This window comes from Anolis sagrei, chromosome 7 (genome assembly GCF_037176765.1).
Source record: "Anolis sagrei isolate rAnoSag1 chromosome 7, rAnoSag1.mat, whole genome shotgun sequence".
Lineage (NCBI taxonomy): Eukaryota > Metazoa > Chordata > Lepidosauria > Squamata > Dactyloidae > Anolis > Anolis sagrei.
In genome coordinates this window covers 28,761,398-28,789,020 of record NC_090027.1, presented here as the reverse complement: position 1 = coordinate 28,789,020, position 27,623 = coordinate 28,761,398, and the positions used below count along the sequence as shown (strand labels likewise).

The window sequence follows — 27,623 nt, the reverse complement described above, 5'->3', positions numbered from 1 at the left end:
TCAGCAAGTTCTGGAACTTCCAACACACACAAACACATTTTTTTTTTATTCCAGGCTGATGAAGCCAGAATCACTGCCATTCTTTTTAAGTTACATGCTCACAATCATCTACATGGACATTAATCATACTTTGCACATAATCTCCTTCTCTTCCACTCTTAAATTCCTCATTTGTGGCATTCCAGATGGAAAAGGAGATAGCTATTAATGCATTTTAATAACTTAACTTGGATACAAATGTTTTTGTAGCTTTCATCCCCTGCAAACTCCATTGTTTTCAGACTTGACCAATATGTGCTCATCATAGGAAGAGAAAGAAGCAGAAGAGTTTACGGATGCATCCAATGTAGTCAATATGGCATCCAGCCTTTGGCTTTTCTCTTACAGGAGAGTGCTTCTGATTGTGAAAATGTTAATATAGTAACTGACTTGGTTTTATAGAGAATCTAAGACCAGAAAGAATTGTTTATTGAATCTATGGGAAAGAGGAGGGAAGTGCTTCATTGGAAATTATTTAATTGACTTACGGGCCTGATCAGCAACTAGCTTAGAAGATTACTAGTAGAGGATGCCCCAATCCTGCCAACCAGATTGCTCCTAAATTGACAAAAACTGTACTATTTTAATATTTTTTAACTTGTTGTGTATTGCAAAAGTGGCCCCGAATATATAATCAATTAATCAATCAATGGGAAAATAGAAAAGTTTTTTTTTCAAGTGAAGGACACAACTGGAATACTGTGTCCCATTCTGGGCATCACAATTGAAAAAGGAAATTGAGAAACTAAAATGTGTCCTGAGAAGGGAGACTTCAAGGGACTGGAGAACAAGACCTATGAGGAGCAGCTTAAAGAGCTGGGCATGATTAGCCTGAAGAAGAGAAGGCTGAGAGGAGATATGATAGCCATGTAAAAATACGTGAGAGGAAGTCACAGGGAGGAGGGAGCAAGCTTGTTTTCTGCTTCCCTGGAGACTAGGACACGGAACAATAGCTTCAAACTACAAGAAAGGAGATTCCATGTGAACATGAGGAAGAACTTTCTGACTGTGAGAGCCGTTCAGCAGTGGAACTCTCTACCCGAAAGTGTGGTGGAGGCTCCTTCTTTGGAGGCTTTTAAACAGAGGCTGGATGGCCATCTGTCAGGGGTGCTTTGAATGCAATATTCCTGCTTCTTGGCAGAATGGGGTTGGACTGGATGGCCCATGAGGTGTCTTCCAACTCTATGATCCACAGGCCCCTAAACTGCTAATTGAAAGCACAGAACTGACCAATCGCTGCCTGCACATCTCCCTTTTTGTCACCTCTGGAAAACTTATGGAGAGAATAAGTGTCTATTTTCCCCATCTAGAAGGCAGCCACAAAGTAATGCCACAGAATGGGCTTATAACAGTTTGCTAGCAAAGGATTTGTGCTCCTTTCCCAACATGTTTGCATTGCGTCAAGTAAATTATTGTCACTTTTAAAGAAAAATAACATTCAACCAAAGTTGGAAACATAAACCCATAGAGAGAAGAACAGAATCAAGAGGAAACATCTTTGAGAACGATTTGTTTTGGGTGGATTTGGGGTAGATTCCACTCCCACCATCATATCACTGCTGCAGTATCTGTGGTGTTAATTTTGAACTCTCTCAATGCATCTCCAACTTTCATAAATCAGAATTAAAGTTACTGATATATATTTTAATCCACCTCATTTTGTAATGCTGGAAGGGACTTATACCAGGAAGAAGAAAATGAAGATGCTGCGGTAACATTTCCTCCTTAGCAAAGAAACTTTCCTTCAGCCCTCAAATTGTTAACATTTCAATGTTTGAGATGCTGAAAATCATTCACACCTAGAGCTCTAGATACTTTCACCATATTCCCAACTTCTTAGTCACTTAGCCTTCACTTCAGAGTGAAGCTTTCGGTGAAGCAATGGGTTAAACACTTATGCCGACAGTACTGCTGACTGAAAAGTCGGTGGTTCGAATCCAGGGAGTGGGGTGAGCTCCTATCTGTCAGCTCTAGCTTCCCATGCTGGGACATGAGAGAATCCTCCTACAAGGATGGTAAAATATCCGAGCATCCCCTGTGCAATTCTCTCACACTAGAAGTGACTTGCAGTTTCTCAAGTTGCTCCGAACATGGAAAAAAAAGAGACCTAAAGTGTATTTCCATTTTTATGTATTAGTTAATTTATTCATTAAGGAGCCTCCAGTGGCGCAATGGGTTAAACCCTCGTGCCGCAGGACTGCTGACTCAAAAGTGGGCAATTCGAATCTAGGGAGCAGGGTAAGCTCCCATCTGTCAGCTCTAGCTTCCCATGCTAGAACAAGAGAAAAGCCTCCCACAGGATTGTAAAAAAATCTAGGCATCCTTTGGGCAATGTCCTTGCAGATGGCAAATTCTTTCACACCAGTAGCAACTTGCAGTTTCTCAAGTCGCTCCGAACACAGAAAAAAAATCATTTAATATGCTGCCTTTTCTTCCAGGATGAGACTCAAGGCAGTTCCAAGGACAGTCAACACAAAGCATTTCCAGTTATTCATCCTGAAGGCATCAAACTTCCTAACTTAGAGAGTTTAAGCGATTCTCTTTTCCTGGATCTATGCTGCCATAGAATACAGCTTGAACTGCATTGTATGATCACTCAGTGTAGGCCAGAACTTTCCAAATATTCTGTGTTGATGACACACTTTTAAGACTTGCGTCATTTTGTGACACAGTCATTTGGTTTTACTAGCAAACGGAGTGAAAACAACCTCTTGTCAGAGGAATTATTGATACATACATAAGTTGAGAGAATGAAATGTATGGGGACACAACATATCTCATGGAATATTTATATATGTTTAAATATATATGATGCATTGCTTATTTCAAGTAAAGTTTTCAGTTAGGGTCATCTGACGCAGTGCAGCTGACACACCAACCTGAAACAACACACAGTTTGGAAAGCTTTGGTATAGACCCATATCATGGTGTAGACCATGATATAGGCAAACTTTGGCTCTCCGGGTGTTTTGGACTACAACTCCCGTAATTCCTAACAGTCTCAGGAAGGAAAGGAGGGAGGGAGGCAGAAAGGAAAGACGGGAAAGAAGAGAGGAAGGAAGGAAAAAGACGGAAGGGAGGGAGGGAGGGAGGAAAGAAGAGAGGGAGAAAGGGAGGGAGGGAAGACAGAAATAAGGGAGGAGGGGAGGAAGAAAGGAAAGAAGGAAGAGAGGGAGGGAGAAAAGGAGGAATGGAGGAAGGAAGGAAGGAAGGAAGGAAGGAAGGAAGGAAGGAAGGGAGGGAGGGAGAGAAAGAAGGGATAGGAAAGAAAGAAGAAAAGGAGGAAGCAAAGAAGGGAGGGAGGAAGGAAAGACAGAAGAGAGGGAAAAGGGATGGAGGCAGGAAGGAAGAAAAGAAGAGAAGGAGGAAAGAAGGAAAGGAGGGAGGGAAAGAAGGGATAAAAAAGAAGGAAGAAGAAAGAAAAGAAGGAGGAAGGAAAGAAGGGAGGAAGAAAGGAAAGAAAGAAAGAAGAGAGGGAGAAGGGAATAGAGGAAAGAAGGAAGAAAAGAAGAGAGGAAGGGAGGGAGGGAGGGAGGAAAGGAGGGAGGGAGGGAAATAAGGGATAGGAAAGAATGAAGGGAGGGAGGGAAAGAAGGGATAGGAAAGAAAGAAGAAAAGGAGGAAGCAAAAAAGGAGGGAGGGAGGGAGGAAGGAAAGAAAGAAAGAAGAGAGGGAGGGAGGGATGGAGGGAGGGAGGAAGAAAAGAAGGGAGGAAGAAAGGAAAGAAAGAAGAGAGGGAGAAAGGGATGGAGGCAGGGAGGAAGAAAAGAAGAGAGGATGGAAGGGAGGAAGAAAGGAAAGAAAGAAGAGAGGGAGAAAGGGATGGTGGAAGGGAGGGAGGGAGGGAGGAAGAAAAGAAGAGAGGAAGGGAGGGAGGAGGAAAGGAAAGAAAGAAAGAAAGAAAGAAAGAAGAGAGGGAGAAAGGGATGGAGGAAGAAAAGAAGAGGAAGGAGGGAAGGAAAAAAGAAAGGAAGGAAAGAAGGGAAGGGAAAGGAGGGAGGAAGAAAGAAAAGAAAGTAGTGAGAGAGGAAGGAAAGGAGAGCGGAAGGAATGAAGGAAAGAAGTGTCTGAGGTTGTTAGGAATTGTGGGAGTTGAAGTCCAAAACACCTGGAAGGCCAAAGTTTGCCCATATGATGTAGATTTATTTGCATTGTCATGCAAAGTGAATTACAAAGCAGTGCAAACTGTATTCTATGGCGCTGTGGATCCAGCCTTTGGGAGACTGGCTTCCATGCTGTTCATCCTCAAGGTCCAGCTGAAATCAGGGCATCTCCAGAAGGAAACTTGAGTCTCCCAAAAGTGATGCTACCAACCAACTAATCTCAAAGATGCTCCGGGATCCCTTTTCTAGGGAAGTGTTGCTAGACATGTAGGGGTTGGAATGATGTTTGAGGATGGGCCGGGGGGGGGGGGGGTTAAGCGTCTTTCTCTCTTGGGAACCTGGCTGTCCCCTTCCTTGGCTCCAAGGAGGATTTGTGGGGGAGAGAAGGGGCTTCTCTTACCGGAGCAGGAGTGGAGGGCTTTGGGCCGGACGAGGAGCGAGGGCCCGACGGAGTAGAGCGAGAGCTTCTCGAAGTAGTGGCAGGTCTCCTTGGAGAGGATCTCGTCGATCATGAAGGTCTTGTAGCGCCTCCTGCTTGCCTTCAGCTGCTGCTGCTGCTGCCCGGGGGCCTCGCCGGGGCAATGCATGGCTGGCTGGCTGCTGGCCCCGGGGCCAAAGGGAGCCCACTGACCCACACACGCGCAGCCAGGGAGCGAGGGACCGGGGAAGTCGGAGCAAAGAAGGGGAATCGGGTGGGATGTTGGGAGCCCTCCTCCCGCTCCCTCGGCCCGTGCGTCTCCTTCCTCTGCGGCTTGGCCTCCTGCTTCTCTTCTTCTTCCTCTCTCCTGCTCCTGCCTCCTCCTCCTCCTCCGCAGCCTCCCGCCCCTTTATAACCCGCCGCGCCTCTCTCGCAGAGGATTCGACGCCTGTCAATCACTCCTATTTTAAGATTTCGGGGGTGGGTCGAGGGGGGGTGCCTACTCCCTCCGCTCTTCTTCCTCGGGCTGAGGAAGAGACCTGGGTTCGAATTCGGACCATATTGTATGAATTCCTCGCCTCTCCCTCTCTTCCTTCTTTCTTTCCTCTCTTTCTTCCTTCCCTCCTTCCTCCCTCTCCTCTTTCTTTCCTTCCTTCCTCCATCTCTTCTTTCCTTCCTTTCTTCCTTCACCTCCTACCTCTCTCCTTTCCTTCCTTCCTTCCTTCCTTCCTCCATCTCTTCTTTCCTTCCTTCCTTTCTTCCTTCACCTCCTACCTCTCTCCTTTCCTTCCCTCCCTCCCTCTCTTCTTTCCTTCCTTCCTTCCTTCCCTTCCTACCTATCTCCTTTCCTTCCTTCCTTCCTTCCTCCATCTCTTCTTTCCTTCCTTTCTTCCTTCACGTCCTACCTCTCTCCTTTCCTTCCTTCCCTCCCTCTCTTCCTTCTTTCCTTCCTTCCTTCCTTCCCTTTCTACCTATCTCCTTTCCTTCCTTCCCTCCCTCTCTTCTTTCTTTCCTCCCTTCCTACTTCTCTCCTTTCCTCCCCTCCCCTCCCTCCCTCCTTTCTTTCCTTCCTTCCTTCCGCCCTTCTGTTCTTCTTTCCTTTCTTCCTCCCTCCCTCCCTTCTTTCATTCTTCCTTCCATCCCTTCTCTTCCCTTCTTTCCCTCCCTCCTTTTTTCCTTCCTTTCTCTCTTCCTTTCCTCCCTCTCTTTTCCTCCCTCCCTTTTTCCTTCCTTCTTCCCTTCTGTCCATCCTTCCTCTCTTCATTCATTCTTTCCTTCCTTCCTCTCCTTTTCGCACCGTCCCTCCTTTCCTTCCTTCCCTTCCTCCCTCCCTTCTTTTCTTCCTTCTTTCCTTCTTTCTTCCCTTCTGTCCATCCTTCCTCTCTTCATTCATTCATTCCTTCCTCTCCCTTTCCCGCCGTCCCTCCTTTCCTTCCTTTATTCCCTTCCTCCCTCCCTTCTTTTCTTCCTTCCTTCTTTCCTCCCCCCCTTTCTTTTTTTCTTTCCTTCCTCTCTTCCTTCCTTCCTTCCTTGCAAATAACCTGCTCCTCCTTTTATCTCGCCCGAGTTTTTAATAATTTTTAATCATTTTATTCTGCACACGTGGCCCGCCCATTGTCACTGTGATTGTCATTTTATATTGCTAATGTATTTATATGTTTTTTCTTCTTCTTTTATTATTATGTAATTATGATGTTGTTGCTTATTGTTTGTGTTCTTGGTTTTATTTTGCTGTAATTTGTTGTTTGGGCTTGGCCTCGTGTAAGCCGCCCCAGGCCCCCGTTGGAGGAGATGGTGGCGGGGTATAAATAAAGATTATTATTATTATTATTATTATTATTATTCCTTCCTCCGTCCTTCCTCCCTCCTTTCCTTCCTCCTTTCTTTCCTTCCTTCCTCCCTTCCTTTCTTCTTCTCTAACTTCCTTCCTCTGTCCCTCCTTTCCTCCCTCCATCTCTTCCTTCTTTCCTTTCTTCCTCCCTTATTTCTTTCCTCCCTCCCTTCCTCTCTTCTTTCCTTCTTTCCTTCGTTCCTTCCTTCTTCCTTGTTCCCTATCCCTTCTTTCCTTCGTTCCTTCTTTCCTTTCTTCCTTCCTTCCCTCCTTCCTTGTTTCCTATCCCTTCTTTCCTTCCTTCCTTCTTTCCTTCCTTCTTTCCTATCCCTTCTTTCCTTCCTTCCTTCTTTCCTTCCTTCTTTCCTATCCCTTCTTTCCTTCTTTCTTTCTTTCTTTCTTTCCTTCCTTCTTCCTTGTTTCCTATCCCTTCTTTCCTTCCTTCCTTCTTTCCTTTCTTCTTTCCTTCCTTCCTTGTTTCCTATCCCTTCTTTCCTTCTTTCCTTCCTTCCTTCTTTTTTTCCTTCTTCCTTCTCTCCTATCCCTTCTTTCCTTCTTTCCTCCCTCCCTTCCTCTCTTCTTTCCTTCTTTCCTTCGTTCCTTCCTTCTTCCTTGTTCCCTATCCCTTCTTTCCTTCGTTCCTTCTTTCCTTTCTTCCTTCCTTCCCTCCTTCCTTGTTTCCTATCCCTTCTTTCCTTCCTTCCTTCTTTCCTTCCTTCTTTCCTATCCCTTCTTTCCTTCCTTCCTTCTTTCCTTCCTTCTTTCCTATCCCTTCTTTCCTTCTTTCTTTCTTTCTTTCCTTCCTTCTTCCTTGTTTCCTATCCCTTCTTTCCTTCCTTCCTTCTTTCCTTTCTTCTTTCCTTCCTTCCTTGTTTCCTATCCCTTCTTTCCTTCTTTCCTTCCTTCTTTCTTTCCTTCCTTATTCCTTCTTTCCTATCTCTTCTTCCCTTCCCTTCCTCGGTCCCTCCTTTCCTTTCTCTCGTCTTTCTTTCCTTCCTTCCTTTTTTCCGTCCTTCCCCTCTTCTTTCCTTCGGGAGGGTATCTCAAGCATGAAATGATGGTGACAGAGATATCAGAAGAAATGTTTATGCAGAATGTTTATGTGTGTGTTTACAATAGTTTTAGCAGAGTCCTGGGTGTCCCTGGGCCCATTTCCAATTTCCCTGGGTGTCCCCGTCCATTTCCCAAGCTGTTCCGTCGTTCATTAATGGGTTCTCTCTCTCTCTTTTCTCTCTGCCTTTCCTTCCTCTCTCCTCTCTTTTCCTTCCTTCCTTCCCTTCCACCCTCTCTTCTTTCCTTCGGGAGCGGGCGTTTCGACCTGTCAGTCCTCTGACTAGTAAAATATACGCATATATGAGGCATATAAACCCAACAAGTAGTTTGAAGTCCCAGGCTATGTAGAAACCATGTATTTACTATGTGTGTCAGAGAAATAACGTGTGTACATATATTATACGTGTCTATATAATTGGAAAGATATTAACTACTTGTTGGGGAGATAGATCTCTCTCTCCCTCTATCTCTCTTTCTCAACAAGTAGTTGAATAAATATTTTTCTGATAGTATCTTTCAAAGTATGTCCATATATAACTAACTATAACGTGTTAATTCCTCCTTGGTGTTTCAGGTCGTTTGTTTTCGTTCCAGTTTATAACTAAGCCCTCGTTTATATCCCGACGTGTATTCTCACACAAGGACTTCTTCTTCGTTGTTTCTGATTAGTAATGACGATAATAACACTTGTATTTCTTACCTGCCTCTTCTTCCCTTTTCCTCAAAGTATCAAATCGATATATTATTACTTATTGAAACAAATTGTGATATTTACTGTCTATAAATATTTGCCCTCAGGAAAAAACAACACACCGGTTTGATCAATGGGATCTAGACCAGTGGTTCTCAACCCCTTAATACAGTTCCTCAGGTTGTGGTGACCCCCAACCATAACATTAATTGTTGCTACTTCATAACTGTAATTTTGCTACTGTTATGAATGAATCTATATAAATAAAAATGTAATGTTTGTTTGTGGGATTGACAGAACTCAAAAACCACTGGACGAATTGACACCAAATTTGGACACAAAACACCTAACAACCCAAAGTATGTCCTTCACTCATAAAAACACTGAAAAACACAGCAGAAGAGAATTTAAAAGCCCCCAAAAGCTAAATGAGGAAAAGGTAAATGGCAATACAGAAAAAAGGGAAGAAAGAGGGAGGGAAGGGGAGAAAAGAAAGAAAGAGGGAAAGAAAGAAGGAAAGGGAGAAGGAGGGAAGGAAAGAGGTAGAGAAGAAAGAAAGGAGAGAAAGCGGGAGGGAAAGAAAAAGGGGGAAGGAAAATTAGAGAAGGAAGGAAGGAGAGAAGGAAAGAAAAAAGGGAAAGAAGGAAGGAAAGAGGGAGCGAAGGAAGGGGGAAGATGTAGAGAAAGAGGGAGGGAAGGAAGGAAGGAAAGAGAGAAGGAAGAAAAGAGAGACAGCAGAAGAGAAGGAAGGAAGGAAGGAAGGAAGGAAAGAGATAGAGAAGGAAGGAAAAAGAGAAGGAGGGAAGGCGAGAAAAGAAAGAAAGATGGAAAGAAAGAAAGAGGGAAAGAAAGAAGGAAAGGGAGAAGGAAGGAAGGAAGGAAAGAGGTAGAGAAGAAAGAAAGGAGAGAAAGCGGGAGGCAAAGAAAAAGGGGGAAGGAAGGAAAATTAGAGATGGAAGGAAAGAAAAAAGGGAAAGAAGGAAGGAAAGAGGGAGCGATGGAAGGAGGGAAGATGTAGAGAAAGAGGGAGGAAAGGAAGGAAAGAAGGAAAGAGAGAAGGAAGGAAAGAGAGACAGCAGAAGAGAAAGAAAAAAGGAGAAAGGAAGGAAAGAGATAGAGAAGGAAGGAAAAAGAGAAGGAAAGATGGGAAGGAAGGAAGGAAAGAGGGATTTAAGGAAGGAGGGAAAGAAGGAGAGAAAGAGGGAAGGTTGGCCACAGTAAGGCGTGGCGGGTACAGCTAGTATATATAAATAAAAATTTAATGTTAGTTTGTGGGATTAACAGAACTCAAAAACCACTTGGGGAATTGATACCAACAACCCAATGTATGTACTTCACTCAAAAAAATTGATTTTGTCATTGGGAAGTTGTAGTTGCTGGGATTTATAGTTCATCTACAATCAAAGAGCATTCTGAACCCCACCAACGATGGAATTGAATCAAACTTGGCACATAGGACTCCCACAACCGACAGAAAATTCTGGGAGGGTTTAGTGGGCATTGACCCTGAGTTTGGGAGTTGTAGTTCACCTAGATCCAGAGAGCACTGTGAACTCAAACAAGGATGGATCTGGATTAAACTTGGTACAAATACTCAATATGCCCAAATGTGAAAACTTGTGGAGTTTGGGGAAAATACACCTTGACATTTGGGCATTGAAGTTGCTGATATTTATAATCACCTACAATCAAAGAGCATTCTGAACTCCACCAAGGACGGAATTGAACCAAACTTGGCACATAGAACTCCCATGACCCACAGAAAATACTGGAAGGGTTTGGTAGGTTTTAACTTTAAGTTTGGGAGTTGTAGTTCACCTACATCCAGAGAGCTCAAACAATGATGGATCTGGACTAAACTTGGCATAAATATTCAACATGCCCAAATGTGAACACTGATGAAGTTTGAGGACAATAGACCTTGACATTATGGAGTTGGAGTTGCTGGGATTTATAGTTCACCTACAATCAAAGAGCATTCTGAACCCCACCAAGGATAGAATTTGGCCAAACTTCCCACAGAGAACCCCCATGACCAACAGAAAATACTGTGTTTTCTGATGGTCTTTGGTGACCCCCCTCCCCCATAGAGATCCCGACCCCCAAATTGAGAGGAAAAATATCCACTTAAAATCCGGTTTCTGCCTCCTGTTGTATTTTAGAGTTTGTAGTTTAGGGAGGATCCTTTAACAGCCTCCTTAGACTTCTGCAGGAGGCAGAAACCGGATTTTAAGTGGATTTTTATGTTAAATTCGATTTAAATATGTATATGTTATTTTTAATTACATTGAGTTATTTTCTGGATGTTGTCAGCTGCTTTTACCTCCCAGACAAGACATATTAATATTAATAACATAACATATTAATCATTAATATTAATGTTGTCAATATTATTAATATTAATAATAATGTCTTGCTTGGAAACGCAGCCAACTATTTTTTGGAAGGAAGAGGGAAGGACTGGGTTCCCAGTGGAGTCACACCTTGTTCTGTTTCCAGCCTTCACTTTAATTACTTTTGTAATTTATTAGTCGTCGTATTTCTTGTTTCTTTATTTTTGTTAAGACATCATTAATAACCGTTCTTTTTCCTGAGCCAAGACCTGTCTCTTTGTCATTCCAAAGTAAATGAGTGTTGTTGTTTTCCCTCGGTTTCTAGCTCCGTTGTTTAGGAATTGTTTGGCAAGGAAGGATAAAGTCCTCCCAAAGCTACAGCTCCTAAGATTCGATAGCAGTGAGCCATGGAAGTTAAAGCGGGGCCAAACTGCGTTAATTCTATAGTGTAGATGCACCCTACTCTAAAGTGACATCCACTGGAACTTATTCCCAAGCCAATCCATCAACGAATCTATCATTGGGTTGCTGTGAGTTTCCAGGCTGTATAGCCATGTTTCAGAAGCATTCTCTCCTGACGTTTCTCCCACATCTATGGCAGGCATCCTCAGAAGTTGTGAGGTATATTGGAAACTAAGCAAGGGGGGGGGGATTTATATATCTGTGAGAGGTCCCAACAAAGGATTCCTCCAGGCAGGCATTATTAGTATTGTAATATAATATAATATAATATAATATAATATAATATAATATAATATAATATAATAACAATATAATATCTAAATATAAATAAAAATGTAATGTTCGTTTGTGTCCAAAATTGACACCAAATTTGGACACTATACCCCTAACAGGCAGGCATTATTAGTATTGTAATATAATATAATATAATATAATATAATATAATATAATATAATATAATATATATTGTATATAATATAATAACAATATAATATCTAAATATAAATAAAAATGTAATCTTCCTTTTTGTGGGATTAACATAACTCAAAAAACCACTGGACGAATTGACACCAAATTTGGACACTATACCCCTAACAGACCAACGAGTGACCATCACTCATAAAACCTCCAAAAAAAATACAGTGGAAAGGACCCAAAAACCTAAAAAGCTAAATGAGGATACAGGAAAAAAAAGGAAAGGAAGAGGGAGGGAAGGAAGGGGAGAAAGAAAGAAAGAAAGAAAGAAAGAAAGAAAGAAAGAAGCATGCAAGCAAAGAGCAAAGGAAGGAAGGAGAGAAAGAGAAGGAAAACAAAAAGGGAGAAGGAAGGAAAGAGGTAGAGAAGAAAGTAAGGAGAAAAGGAAAGGAAAAGGGGAAGGATAGAGGGAGCGAAGGAAGGAGAGAACGAGGGACGAAAGAAGGAAAGAGAGAAAGAAGGGTGGAAGCAAAAAGCGAAGGAAGGAAGAAAGAGGTATAGAAGGAGGAAAGGAGAGAAAGAGGGAGGGAAGGAAAGAAGGAAAGAAACGGAAGGATGGAAGAAAAAAGCAAAGGAAGAAAGGAAAGAGGTAGAGAAGGAAGAAAGGAGAGAAAAAGGAAAAGAAAAGGGGGGAAGGAAGGAAAGAGGTAGAGAAGGAAGGAATGAGAGAAGGAAACAAGAAAAGGTAAGTAAGTAAGTAAGTAAGTAAGGAAGGAAGGAAGGAAGGAAGGAAGGAAGGAGAGAAAGAGGGAGGGAAGATTGGCCACAGCAACGCGTGGCGGGTACCGCTAGTAGTATAATATAGCACAGGTTAAATCCCTGTTCCGGCAGGACTGAAGACCGACAGGTCACAGGTTCCAATCCGGGGAGAGCGCGGATGAGCTCCCTCTGTCAGCTCCAGCTCCCCTTGTGGGGACATGAGAGAAGCCTCCCACAATGATGGTAAAAACATCAAAACATCCGGGCGTGCCCTGGGCAACGTCCTTGTAGACGACCAATTCTCTCACACCAGAAGCGACTTGCAGTTTCTCAAGTCGCTTCCGACACAAACAAAAATATCAATATGATACTGTATCAATAATAATATTATAATTAATAATAATAATAATAATAATAATAATAATAATAGTATAATATATTATATTAACAGCATGGCACAATATTATAATGATATATTACTGTAGTGGGTTGTTGTGATTTTACCGGGCTGTATGGCCATGTTCCAGAAGCATTCTCTCCTGACGTCTCACCCAAATCTATGGCAGGTATTCTCAGAGGTTGTGAGGTAAGTGAGGTTTATATATCTGTGGAAACTTGCCTCAAGCAGAAAAGAGTTCTTTCTCTCACCCTGGACATCATTCCACAGATATAGAAATCTCACTTGCCTAGTTTCCAACAGACCTCACAACCTCTCAGGATGCCTGCCATAGATGTGGGAGAAACGCCAGGAGAGAATGCTTCAGGAACATATTCTCTATACAGCCTGGAAAACTCACAACAACCCAATACAGTAATATGTAATTATAATATTGTGCTATGCTGTGATTCCGGACATGAAAGGCTTGGACGACACATTGAAATATCATTGCTGTACGAGAGTGGGTCAAAATGTTTTGCCTCCTGTGTCATAAAAACGTTATGGATGAATCAATAACAGCAGAATTTGGTCCAGATCATAGCCCGAATTGTCACCTACACAACACTACCGTTCAACAAAGTCTACATCAATTTGTACACATTTGCGAAATAGTTGAACCCAAGCACCCAAACCATTTTGGGAAAAAAAATCAGGATTTTGCTTCCTGCTGCCATGATTTTGAACCTGTTTTAACGCCATTCAAGTCACTGGGTCTGAAACCACAGTAGGTTGTCTTTCAGAGGTCCAAACAGGTCAAAGTCAGAAGGGGCCAAATCATAAATATTCTTCAAGCGATATTTTTTCCTTGAGAAACTGCAAGTCGCTTCTGCTGTGAGAGAATTGGCCGTCTGCAAGGACGTTACCCAGGGGACGCCAGAATGCTTTGATGTTTTTACCATCCTTGTGGGAGGCTTCTCTTCTGTCCCCACACGGGGAGCTGAAGCTGACAGAGGGAGCTCACCCACGCTCTCAAGCGATGATGGATTTCCTTCCCTGCACAACCATTTTTTGGCTAGAAATTCAATGACGACTCCTTCTTTTAGCTTCGGATTTATGGTTCTAAACTGTCAATTGGAAAAATAAAATACTCTTATCAGTAGAATAAGGTTTCCTCTATCATATTATGCAGAAATAATTCTGTAGCTGTGGAAGAAAGAAAAGTTAGAGAGATGGAGGCATTACTTTTTGACCCACCCTCCTAGAATACCAAGTAGATGACTTGTTCTACATTCAGTGTCTATTTCTTTCTAAAGACAAAGGAAGGAAGGAGACAGAGCAAAAGAAATAATAACTCTGCACACAAACACCCCTCATGCCTTGAAAAAAGCACCCAATATTTCATAACAATTGTTATAACTGTCTTGATTTTTGGTAGGAATTGGAACGTTCCTGTATCGTTATTTTATGTCTCCAAAAAAGAACTGATTTCATATTGATCTAGGATAACAAAAACTCAATTATGTTTCCAAAAAAGTATAAATCAATATTCATTAATTCATGATCAATTCCCCTCCCAAGGAAAACAAACCAGGAACCAAAACATTTGCCTCATCACACCAGAGAATGAATCCACTTAAAATCCGGTTGCTGCCTCCTGCAGAATTCGGGGGTTTGTAGTTTAGGGAGGAGCCTTTAACAGCCTTACTAAACTACAAACCCCAGAATTCTGCAGGAGGCAGAGACCGGATTTTAAGTGGATTCATTCTCTAGTGTGATGAAGTACTGCTATTTTATGTCACTCTATTGATGGGGTTGTAAATTGAGACTATTCATTTCGATTGAAGATCCAGATTTACCTCTTGGAAGGCATCTCCACTGGAGAATTCATACACTGTCATCCTGGGATTTGTAGTTTGCTGAAGTACCAGGACTCTTTTTGGGGAAGGACCTGGCAAAACCATTGCGCCATGGCTGTTAAAGTGGTATGGAACTGCATTAATGACATAGTGGAGATGCACCCTGAGTCGCATGTGTGTGTGTGTGTGTGTGTGTATGCTCTCTCTCTCTCTCTCTATATATAAAAACGCTCTGTGCATAATGAGTACCATAAAAACAAAAGAACCAATGAACGAAATCACACCAAATTTGGCAAAAAAACGTCTCACAACACAAGGAGTGACCATCACTCAAAAATTATGATTTTGTCATTTGGGAGTTGTACTTGCTGGGATTTATAGTTCACCTACAATCAAAGAGCATTCTGAACCCCACCAACGATGGAATTGAACCAAACTTGGCACACAGTTCTCCCAAGACCAACAGAAAATAATACAAGGGTTTGGTGGGCAATGACTTTGAATTTTGGAGTTGTAGTTCACCTACACCCAGAGATCACTGTGGACACAAACAATGATGGATCTGCACCAAACTCTACACGAATACTCAATATGCCAAAATTGAACACTGGTAGAGTTTGGAGAAAATAGAATCTTGACATTTTGGAGTTGTAGTTGCTGGGATTTATAGTTCACCTACAATCACAGAGCATTCTGAACCCCACCCGTGACAGAATTGGGTCAAACCTTCCACACAGAACCTCCATGCAACGCATGGCAGGGGACGCCTAGTGTGTGTGTGTAATAAATCTCTCTCTCTCTCTCTCTCTCTCTCTCTCTCCCTCCCTCCCTCTCTCTCTCTCTCTCTCTCTCTCTCTCTCTCTCTCTCTCTCTATCTATCTATCTATCTATATATATATATATATAATATTATATATATGTGCCTCAGGGTGTACTCTCTCCCTCCCCGCCCCCCCTCTCTCTATATATAATCTCTCTCTCCCTCTCTCTCTCTCTCTATATATATATATACATATATATGGAACCACCACCACCCAACCACCCCACCCCCCGTGGCGCAGTGGGTTACTTTCTGCCGACCTAGCAGTTCGAAAACATGCGAATGTGAGTATATCAATAGGTAATGCTTTGGCGGGAAGGTAATGGCGCTCCATGCAGTCATGCCGGCCGCATGACCTTGGAGGTGTCTACGGACAACGCCGGCTCTTCGGCTTAGAAATGGATATGAGCACCACACCCCAGAGTCAAACACGACTGGACTTAATGTCAGGGGAAAACCTTTACCTATATATATATATATATAGTGTGTGTGTGTGTGTGTAGGTAAAGGTTTTCCCCTGACATTGTCCACTCGTGTCCAACTCTGGGGGTTGGTGCTCATCTCCATTTCTAAGCCGAAGAGCCGGCGTTGTCCATAGACACCTCCAAGGTCATGTGGCCGGCATGACTGCATAGTCTTTCACTTAGGGCGCACCGATTCCCTTTGAATGATTATAAGGTTATAGGCTTAGAAGAGAAACCCCTCCAAGGCACTGATTGCACTTTCTTTCTTGGACCAAAGAAGAGCAAACAACCACGTTTGCTTATTACCCTTCTCTCCTGCCTTTCATCCAAAAGTGCAGCTCAAGATAGCTGGAGTTCATTTTCTGGGAGAAATGTGTGGTTTGTCCTTCAGCCCCGGCTGGCCCACCAGGTCTCTTCCAACTCTATGATTCTATTATCAATCCAGCAGCAGTCTATTCAGAACCATCCAGGGCAAGAAAGCTGACTTAAATCCGTTTTCTGCGTCCTGCAGAATTCTGGGGTTTGTAGTTTAGGAAAGAGCCTTTAACAGCCTCACTAAACTACAAACCCCAGAATTCTGCAGGAGACAGAAAACGGATTTTAAGTGGATTTTTTCTCTAGTGTGATGAAGTGGTAAAATAGGTTCTCCTTGGAACAGAACCCTATTCAATTCAACGGGATTTGCTCCTGGGTCGAAATTTCCTCTTGATAGGTTAGACCAGTGTTTCTCAACCTTCCTAATGCTGTGACCCCTTAATACAGTTCCTCATGTTGTGGTGACCCCAACCATAACATTATTTTTGTTGCTACTTCCTAACTGTAATTTTGCTACTCTTGTGAATTGTAATGTAAATATCTGATATGCAGGATGCACTTTTACTCACTGGACCAAATTTGGCACAAATACCCAACATGCCCAAATTTGAATACTGGGGAGGTTGGGGGGATTGATTTTGTCATTTGGGAGTTTTAGTTGCTGGGATTTATAGTTCACCTACAATCAAAGAGCATTCTGAACTCTACCAACGATGGAATTGAACCAAACTTGACACACAGAACTCCCGTGACCAACAGAAAATACTACAAGGGTTTGGTGGGCAATGATCTTGAATATTGGAGTTGTAGTTCACCTACATCAAAAAAGCACTGTGGTCTCAAACAATGATGGATCTGGACCAAACTTGGCACGAATACTCAATATGCCCAAATGTGAACCCTGGTGGAGTTTGGGGAAAATAGACCTTGGCATTATAGAGTTGTAGTTGCTGGGATTTATAGTTCACCTACAATCAAAGAGCATTCTGAACCCCACCAATGATAGAATTATTTATTATTTCAAGTACTTCTACCCTGCCCTTCTCAATCCCTGAGGGGGGACTCAGGGCGGCTTACAAAAAGGCACAATTCGATGCCTACACAAAATACAAAATACACATACGTACAAAACAGCAGTTAAAACAATTATCACAGTTAAAACAGTCGGTATATCACACAATCAATAAAGCTAATCTCATGCTCAGCGTTCGTCCTTCAGAGTTCCATAATTCCATTTCATTTAGTCAATTCCTGTCCATCATCAAAGTCCTTTCTTTATCTGCCAGATTGTCCGAATGCCTGGTTCCAAATCCATGTTTTCAATTTTTTCCTAAAGAAAAGGAGGGATGTCACTCCCTCACCCAGGGAGTGAATTCCACAGGTGAGGGGCCACCACCGAGAAGGCCCCGCCAATCTCACTTGTGATAGAGGCGGGGTCGAGAGCAGGGCCTCCTCAGAAGATCTTAGACTCCGAGGTGGGACGTAGAGGGAGATCCGTTCGGACAGAATTGGGCCAAACTTCCCACAGAAAACCCATGACCGATAGACACCTCCAAGGTCATGTGGCCAGCATGACTGCATGGAGCGCCTGCCCGCTGGAACCTGGTTTAGAAGTTAGGAAATGCGGCTTCATCATGACCTGAAACCAAGTCCAGATTTAGGGGAAATTATTTCTTAAACTACAGCTCCCAATATCCTGAAGTTCCAGTCTCCCAAAGTAACTTTTCCAAAGTCTTAACATGGAAAGGGTAGTTTCCTGTGGATAATAAATTGAGTGGACATTTCCTCTGGAAAAGGTAGTGTTGTTTAAAAAGATAACAAAGATTTCCATGGCTTTTCCAGCAAAAGAGAAAAAAAAAGGCCGATCACAGCATGCAACAGTATCAGGGGTGAGCCAAAGGGAAAGCATGCCTTCAAAAGGCGCACCAGCATCTGTCTTGGTAGAAAATTAAGCCCTTAGATAGCAATCTAGTGCTAACACATATTTTCATCCTTAATCCCAGTATTTCCTACAATTGGTTTGAAGTCTGCCAGAGCATGACAGGATGGGAAGTGAGAAAAGGGGAAGAGCAGCCAGGGGAGCAGATATGGGCCTGTGCTGAACGTTCTCCAGAAAGATCCAGGAAAACATTTCAATTATATATATTTTTGGGTGTGGAATTTTATTTTTTAATACGGTTTATGCCACATGAAACACACACTGGCTGTCAATCAAAACCAAGCCGCTTTGGTCAGGAAGAATCAGGGGTTTTGTTTCGAAAACAGTAATGAAGCGGCTTGAATGGCAAACATCTGCCACAGAGGCTCAAAACAGCTGCTGGACTCACCAAAGGCTGCCTTGTCTGGTTCAACCTATTCCTTTGCAGGAACATGAGATGCAAGATGGAAGGAAAGCAATGGATAAAGGAAGTGTCTCTTAAGAGAAGGAAGGTGGCAAGGACATCCCTTGATGAATGTGGCATTTCCAAGCTCAATATGTTTCTATAGCTGACCAGAGATTCAAACTTTGGTCTCCAGTACTCAAACCACTGCACCATGCTGGCTGTCTTAGCATTGGGTTGTTGTGAGTTTTCTGGGCTGTATTGACCATACATATAGCCCCTGGTTATACTGCTGAGCTGCAGAACTTGCTAACCGAAAGGTCAGTGGTTTGAATCCAGGGACTGGGGTGAGCTCCCACTGTTAGCCCCAGCTCCTGCCAACCTAGCAGTTTGAAAACATTCAAATGTGAGACCGGCAATTGACCAAAGTTATGGACCACATCATATATAGAGTGAATATACGGAGTGAGTTGTCATGATTTTATCTTGGTGAACGGCTGTTATTGCAACATTCACACTTGCCTCAAACAGACAAGAGTTCTTTCTTCCACCCTGGAAATTCCACAGATATATAAACCTCACTTGCCTAGTTTCCAACAGACCCTTCAACTTCTAAGGATGTAGGTGAAACATCAGGAGAGAATGCTTCTGGAACACGGCCATACAGCCTGGAAAACTCACAGCAACCTAGTGATTCTGGCCATAAAACATATTGTCTTAACACTCATTAATCCAGAAGTGCTTGATTTCCATGATTCTCATCATGGGAAGAGAATCATGACACTCTCCAAATGTTCTTGTGCAGCAACTCCCAGCATTTCTAGGAATCAACCATTCTGGCTACAACTGCTAGAAGTTGCAGTTGAACCGAATCTGGAGAGCTCCATCATTCTATCCCATAGCTCTGCTCTTAAATCACCAAGTTTTCTGAAAGAGTTGAAATGCTCTATGGACTGGAAAGGGACATATTCTAGTGGCGATACACCCATTAGCCAGTAGGTGCCATGCAAAGTCAGCTTTCCTTTTCCTGTTTTGGCTGACTGTGCTAGAAACTTGTAGAACTGGAGTTCTGAACTTACATTAAGAGATGGAAAAGACACACTTGCTTTTGAGAAGCAAGGGTGCTTTCAACGCCTTTCCCCCTTGATGGCATGTTGCATCTGTCTTCACCTTGGCAGCCAGAAGTTGGCAACCAAACAAGTTCAGGAAGAAATGGGCCAGATCAGCTAAATGTCAGTGATGCAATGGAGATAAGACTTTTTTTTTTTGGTGTGTGACAGATAATGTAGGCGTGTCCAGTGGTGGCTCCTTTCTGGCTGCATATATTGCATCTCATTCATTTTTTAATTCTAAAACAACATCCATCATCCTTTGTAGATACTTAGGGACTTTAAAATTGTGTTCCTGTAACAATTCTGCATGTGGGTTGTTGTAGGTTTTTCGGGCTATATGGCCATGGTCTAGAGGCATTTTCTCCTGATGTTTCACCTGCATCTATGGCAAGCATCCTCTGAGGATGCTTGCCATAGATGCAGGCGAAATGTCAGTAGAAAATGCCTCTAGACCATGGCCATATAGCCCGAAAAAACCTACAACAACCCAGTGATTCCGGCCATGAAAGCCTTTGACAATTCTGTATGTTCTCATATCAAAAACACAGTCAGGAATTATGGAAAGTACAGTCCGACTGTGATGCTCATAAAAACACATTTCTTGAGCAGTAACTTTTGGTGATCTGGGGTCTGCTGCAATAATTGTTAGACTTGTGAGCAGAAATAGCTTTTTTTTTTGTTTCCTTGATTTCTTTCAGTACCTTCGGTACTTTGGAAGCCCATAACAGTAGGAGCCCTCTCGGTATGAAAACCCACCTGCATGCCAGAAACGGGTCAAGGTTTACATGGATTGCACAAGCCTAGTAGTTGTGTTTATGTTTGAGAGTAAAAAGTGTGTAAATCCGAATCCCCTACATCTCTATGGAAAATGCTTGCTTTCTCTTCTTGCTATAACTCGTCACCTCTTCCCACAATGTGAGAAAAATCTAATTTGCACCTGCCAAGAGGAAACTGCCTTTCCTGGCTTACAGTCAAGAATATACAGCAATGCCGTGGCAACGCCCATCCAAAATGTGCAACACCCAGTAAACATCTCTCTAAATATTTTCGGGTTTGTCCATGTTCCTGTTTAGTCCTATTTGCAGTTGGACTCAGTCCAATGTTGCCTGCTTCATAAAGTCTTAAATAATGTCTAGGTGACATCTAACATCCAAATAGGAGGAGATGATCTCAAAATGCTTTGGTGCCTCAGATGAAGCCAAGATGTCTCTTCTTCATGGAGCATGTAGCAAAGCTGACCTAGTTGGAGGAGAACACCACATTTAGCCTGGAATATCCCAATTAATCCACTGTCCCAATTAATCCTCTGTAACTACACTTTTTCAGCTGCTTTTAAAATGTCAGTTCCTTGCTCTTCCTTCCATTTTCTCTCTTTGTCTCCAGATGACTCCAGTTTCTGCAAACTGAATTAAGAGTGCAAAATACGTTTCTGCAAACTGAATTGAGAGTGGAAAGGCTATTTCTACAAACTGAATTAAGAGTTTGCAATTAGCAGGAGGGAAAAAAGAGGATGAGACAGGACTTGCCTTTCCAGCAGGTTCGGGGAAAGGCAAACTACATAAGACTCTCCTAGCTTGTATTTTCCTCATTAGTAACTATTGCCATCTTAATCACATTTTTGTTGCTTGGGCACACATGTCCCAGTTTTGACCTGGGACGTGTGAGTTCTGTGTGGAAAGTTTGGCCCAATTCTATCGTTGGTGGCCCAATCCTATCGTTGGTGGGGTTCAGAATGCTCTTTGATTGTAGGTGAACTATTACTCTTAGCAACTACAACTCCATAATGTCAAGGTCTATTTTCACCAAACTCCACCAGTGTTCACATTGGGGGCATGTTGAGTATCTGTGCAGGGGCGGCTCGTCCATTACGCGAAGTAAGCGGTCACAGAACACTTTTTTTTTTGCCAGGGGCGCAGAGGCACCTCTGTAAATGCCCCTTGACTGCCACTTGAGGAGCGCCTCCTCAGCTCACAACAGCCCTAGCAGTCTGGGGGGAGCCTCGGCTTTCTTGCCTCGCTGCCGGGTGATCCTCTTCCCAAAGGGGCCGGGTCCTTGAGCCTCGCCTAGCCCCTCTCGTTCCTGCTCCACCCAGCCACCGGCGCTCAATCGTTCTCCGCGTTCAATCCCTTCCCCATGACCGGCTCCCTTTCCCGATCCCCCGGTGCTCCACCCGCCTCCTCTCCTGTCCCCAATTTGCAGGTGGGCCAAGGGGCGGAGCCGCCGTGCCTGGCCCACTTCGGGTCTGGAGGTGTGTCTGAAGACCCCAGCATGCGCACCAAAAGTCACCTCTTCTCCTGACTTTCTCTTCAGCCATTGGGACCAAGAGAGAGAGAGAGTGAGAGAGAGAGAGAGAGCCCCTCCGGCTGGAGGCATTTCCCACCTCCGCTCCCTCCTTTGTTTTTGCGCCTACCTTCAGGAAAGGTGGGCATCTACACCTCTGTCTCTCTCTCTCTCTCTCTCTTGGTCCCAATGGCTGAGGAGAAAGTCAGGAGAAGAGGTGACTTTTGGTGCACATGCCGGGGTCTTCAGGCACGCCTCCGGACCCAAAGCGGGCCAGGCAAGGGAGCAAGTGTGGCAAGTGTAGTTACTGGGATGTATAGTTCACCTACAATCAAAGAGCATTCTGAACTCCACCAATGATGGAATTGAACCAAATATGGCACACAGAACTCCCATGACGAACAGAAAATATATATCAATGATTGTTTGGGGGGGGGGGCGCCAAAATAGTTTGCTTACCGTTGAAAATTACCTAGGGCCACCTCTGTATGGTCCAAATCCATCATTGTTTGAGTCCACAGTGCTCTCTGGTTGCAGATTAACTACAACTCCAAAACTTCAGGTCAATGCCCACCAAACCTTTCCAGTATTTTCTGTTGGTCATGGGAGTTCTGTGTGACAAGTTTGATTCAATTCCATCATTGGTGGAGTTCAGAATGCTCTTTGATTGTAGGTGAACTATAAATCCCAGCAACTACAACTCCCAAATGACAAAATCAACCCCCCTCCCACAACCTCACCAGTATTCAAATTTGGGCATATCGGGTATTTGTGCCAAATTTGGTCCACTGAATGAAAATACATCCTGCATATCAGATATTTACATGATGATTCCTAACAGTAGCAAAATTACAAGTTATGAAGTAGCAACAAAAATAATTTTATGGTTGGGAGGTCACCACAACATGAGAAACTGTATTAAGGGTTTGTTTGTGGCATTAGGAAGGTTGAGAAACACTGTTTTAGTTAGTTATTTATATGAAAAAATTGAGGGGGGATGGACTACAATATAGAATTGGAAAAGAGATTGGAAAGTGAAAACAATGGCCTTCGCTACACCTTGCAGTAGTGAATCCCCACACATAATGATGTGTAACATGAAGCAGTGCTTCTCTTTGTTTTGAATGTCTTGGATTCATTTTCATTCAATGACTGCAGTTTCTGGTACTGTGAAAGCAAAGAAATGTCTCACCTTTCTCATCATTGGCCTTCTCCAATTCAACCCCATTTAATTGTTAAATCCCCATACTCACCATTTATCATTTTATATCAGGAATCATATCAGGAATAATATAAATTTGGTTACAGAATAATACTTTGCATTCCATCCAAAAAGAAACACTGGCACACATAAAATACAATTATGTATGTCGCAACCAAGAAGACAGTTCCATCTTATCTCCTGTGACATCAGAGCCCCTCCCCGAGTAACAATATAATATTATATAATACTAATATTATGACTAATGTATTAGTACTATGCTAATAATATAGTATGTTGTATGTACATATGACTTGTAAGCCTCTCTGAGTGAGAAGGGCAGCATATAAATGTCGTAAATAAATAAATAACAGGATTTCAGTCCATGAGACTTCCTCCTCCCATATAAAAATTAGTTGAACTGGAGAAGTAAAAGAAAATATTGCAATGTTCCTCAGATAAGGCTAGTTCTAAGCTTTTGTGGCATTTAGACTTTGAGTGAGTGAGATCCCAATCCAGCCTCCAGCTCTGCAGGTTTAGCTCTTTATCACATCATAAAAATGGAAACAAAGGGGCACATCCCACAACTCAGCATCTTGATGAAGATGTAATTGCACTAATTAGCACTTTGCAATTGTTTGCCTTACTCGTGAGTTGGAAAAGTCCTCTTGTGGAGTCAAGAACCTATTAGGCCTCTCCTCAAAGTAAGTGGAGATATGAGATATCAGCTCAGCTTGTAAACAGGTAAATTGAATCATGTTGAGACCATGAATCATTCTGCCCACACTTGTTGTTGTTTATTCATTCAGTCATTTCCAACTCTTCATGACCTCATGGACCAGCCTACACCAGAGCTCCCTGTCGGCCGTCACCTCCCCCAGCTCCTTCAAGGTCAGTCCAGTCACTTCAAGAATCCCATCCATCCATCTTGCCCTTGGTCGGCCACTCTTCCTTTTTCCTTCCATTTTCCCCAGCATCATTGTCTTCTCCAAGCTTTCCTTTCTTCTCATGATGTGGCCACAGTACTTCATCTTTGCCTCTACTATCCTTCCCTCCAATGAGCAGTTGGGCTTTATTTCCTGAAGTATGGACTGGTTGGATCTTCTTGTAGTCAAAGACACTCTCAGAACTTTCTTCCAACACCACAGTACAAAAGCATCTATCTTCCTTCGCTCAGCCTTCCCTATGGTTCATCTCTCACATTCGTAGGGGAATACCATTGCTTTTACTATGCGGATCTTGGTTGCCAGTGGGATGTCTCTACTCTTCACTATTTTATCGAGATTGGTCATTGCTCTCCCACCAAGAAGTAAGCATCTTCTGATTTCCTGGCTGCAGTCTGTGTCTGCAGCAATTTTTGCACCTAGAAATACAAAGTCTGTCACTGCCTCCACATTTTCTCCCTCTATTTCCCAGTTGTCAATCATTCTTGATGCCATAATCTGGGTTTTTTTATGTTTAGCCGCAACCCAGCTTTTGCGCTTTCTTCTTTCACCTTAATTAGAAGGCTCCTCAGCTCCTCCTTGCTTTCGGCCATCAAAGTGGTGTCATCTGCATATCTAAGGTTGTTAATATTTCTTCCAGCAATTTTTACCCCAGCTTTGCATTCGTCAAGCCCCGCACATCGCATGATGTGTTCTGCATACAAGCTGAATAGGTTGGGTGAGAGTATACAACCCTGCCGTACGCTTTTCCCAATCTTGAACCAGTCTGTTGTTCCATGGTAAATTCTTACTGTTCTTACTGCCCATACTTAGGGGTGCAGAAGAGAAACCAAAGTGGAGTGTTTGTGGGGGGCAAAACTGATTTACCATGAGCTCAATAATCTGAGAGCTGCATGACACAGGCACAAAAAACAGTGACGGCAGTTCCTATGAGGACCTCCAGCTCTCTCTAATATATCCTGCAAACTTCTAGAATGGTTTTGCACCCCGTAATTCAAGGAGTGAATTTCCCTTTAGTTGAGTTTGGTCTACCTCGCATAACATGAGGCACTGACTCAGTTGTCACTCACTGATGCCTGCTATATCTTGAATATCAGCAGAGATGGGGACTCTTCTCTAGGTTTTTCTTAACTTTTAAGGAAGCTATCCATGGTGCTGAATTCCACCCCCAAAACGGAATCAGCATCTTGTGTAGTGTCTTTAAAGTTCAGACTAGCTTCTTGACCACTAAAAGAGAAGAGAAGACACCTGTCTTTCTAAGTAGGGATAGTTTCTCATTGTGGTGAAAGGGAGGAAGGGTACATATGCACCTACATGGCCATGGTGGTCTACGCTTTGGTTACATCCCAAATAGATTACTGCAATGTGCTCTATGTGGGGCTGCCTTTGAAAACTGTTCGGAAACTTCAACTAGTCCAACAAGCGGCAGCTAGACTACTCACCGGAGTGTCATATAGAGAGCATACCATTCCTCTGTTATGTCAGTTCCACTGGCTGCTGGTCCAATTCCAAGCACAATTCAAAGTGCTGCTTTTATTTATTTATTTATTTATTTACAGTATTTATATTCCACCCTTTTCACCCCCACAGGAGACTCAGGGTGGATTACAATGTACACATACATGGCAAACATTCAATGCCATAGACACACAACACATATAGACAGACACTCAGAGGCTATTTAACATTCCAAATTTCTGGCCACCAGGGGAGCTGTCGCTTCACCATCCATCTGCAACACTGATGAAGTATTTTCCTCATTCCCTGCAGGCTTTTGCTGGAGATTTTTTATGGCCTCGTAAATTTCTTAAATTAACCTCCCCACACACAGGTGGTACCTAAATTTCCTACTTGACAGATGCAACTGTCTTTCGGGTTGCAAAGGTCAACAACAAGCTACACAAATTGGCCGGAAGCTCACTCCGACATGGGCAGGCTTCGAACTCATGCCCTTTCGGTCAGTAGTGATCTTAATGCAACTGACACCCAGCCAGCTGCACCACAGTCCCACCACAGTTCCTGCACCACAGTCCTGGTTTTGACCTACAAGCCCTATATGGCTCCGGCCCAGCTTACCTGTCTGAACATATCTCCTTCTAAATTTCACCTCGAAATTTAAGATCTTCTGGGGAGGCCCTGCCCTCGGCCCCATCTTTGGCACAAACACACTGGGCGGGGACGAGGGACAGGGTTTTCTTGGTGGTGGTCCCCCACCTGTGGAACTCCCTCCCCAGCTAAATTTGGTTAGCAGCATACCTCCTCGCCTTCAGGAGAAAATTAAAAACGTGGTTATGGGACCAGGTTTTCGGGTAGCTTGCAGATAACTGACAATGACATTAATGGAAAATAGGCCTGGGTAACAACGGAAAAATTTGTTTCTAAAATCGATTCGTTTTTTGGGGTTTTTTGCGTTTCGATATTTAAAAGAATTCCGAAATTTTTCTTTTAAAAAGTTCAATATTTACAAAATTTCGTAAATGTTAAAAAATTTATGAAACAATAATGAAACAATTTCGAAACAATAACGAATCGATTTGTTAATGGCGGACGCGACCGCGCAATACGCTAAAAAACCTCCAAATGGGACAGGGGGAACTTCTGAAGCTTCCCTCTCCCTCTGTTGTTGACTGTTGGTTTGATATTTATAATTTTTTTTCACTAATTAAACAAAAAACAACTATAAAACTTGCCCCAGACATGCGGAAATAATAACGAAACGACCTCAAAACGATTACGAAACGAATACATAACGAATCCGAAGCATTTATGAAACGAATTTAAAAATTCGTTTCGTTTTTAAGTTGCTCCAGAATGGTTCGTTATCGCTTCGTTATAAAAAAAATAACGAATTTTTAACGAATTACGAATTAACGAAACGAAACCGCCGAGCCCTAATGGAAAATGGACTATGGATAGGTTTCCTATTGTGTTGTGTTCGCTGAATTCATTTTTAGACAAGGCTGGACAGCCAGTATTATTTGTATTGTTTATCACCGTACTTTATTTTTAAACTACTTTTGTAATCCATTTACTGTGTTTTTATTTATATTACTGTATGTATTATTTATATGTAATGGCATTGAATTGTGCCGGATGTAAGCCGCCCTGAGTCCCCTTGAGAAGGGCGGGGTACAAATGTTTGAAATAAATAAATAAATAAATAATAGTATGGGGTCATTACTGGTGACTGGTGAGTGGCCTCCATGTGAGAGAGGCAGTAACTCTGCTCTGAGTTTGAAGAAACTATTCAAGGTGTTGAACCTTATTCTTAAAACTGGAGAAGATTAGTTATAGGACTGGATTATGCTGGCTAGCTTCTTAAAAGTTCAGACTGAAACACTGAGTGGAGTCACTACCCCACTGTCATAGAAGCCTCCCACTGATAGAAAAAATGTATAAGACTCCTTATTGCTCCCAGAATGTCTCTGGATCCCTATCTCCCTATGGGGAGAAAATTGGGGCCAGGATAAAAAAGCTGGTTCGCAGCCAAAGAGATCCCCTCCACTTTGTTGTGACTCAGAGGCACTTGTCCTTCTCATATCCATAGAGACACCTGCCTGGCGCTGGCTTTTCACAAGGAGTCTATTCATAGCATGTGAGCAGGTGGCATCCCAGAAGCTTAAGCGACTTTGACAGTCTGCCGCGACTTCTGTTGGTGGGAAGCAGCTCAGAGGGACTTGCCAGCACCATCAGGCATCAGTCTTCATGAGCTGGTTTCCAGACAGGCGTCTTAATATGCGGAGCAATTTGGAGCAGACGGAGGCAGGATTGACCACGTCTCTCTCCTCTGGGGAGAGGGTAGGTATGGAGGAGAAACTCTCTAAGCAG

General features: G+C 43.0%; 1 protein-coding gene across 1 annotated transcript in view; it reads right to left on the bottom strand.

The window, feature by feature from the left end:
• BARX2 (BARX homeobox 2) overlaps window positions 1-4,948 on the bottom strand; it is a 58,776-nt gene extending 53,828 nt beyond the window's left edge. The window contains exon 1 of the mRNA XM_060787647.2: window positions 4,543-4,948. Coding sequence (XP_060643630.2) covers window positions 4,543-4,729 — 187 coding nt within the window. The 5' untranslated portion in view covers window positions 4,730-4,948. The remainder of the gene's footprint in view (window positions 1-4,542) is intronic.
• Between the last annotated feature and the right edge of the window lie 22,675 nt (window positions 4,949-27,623).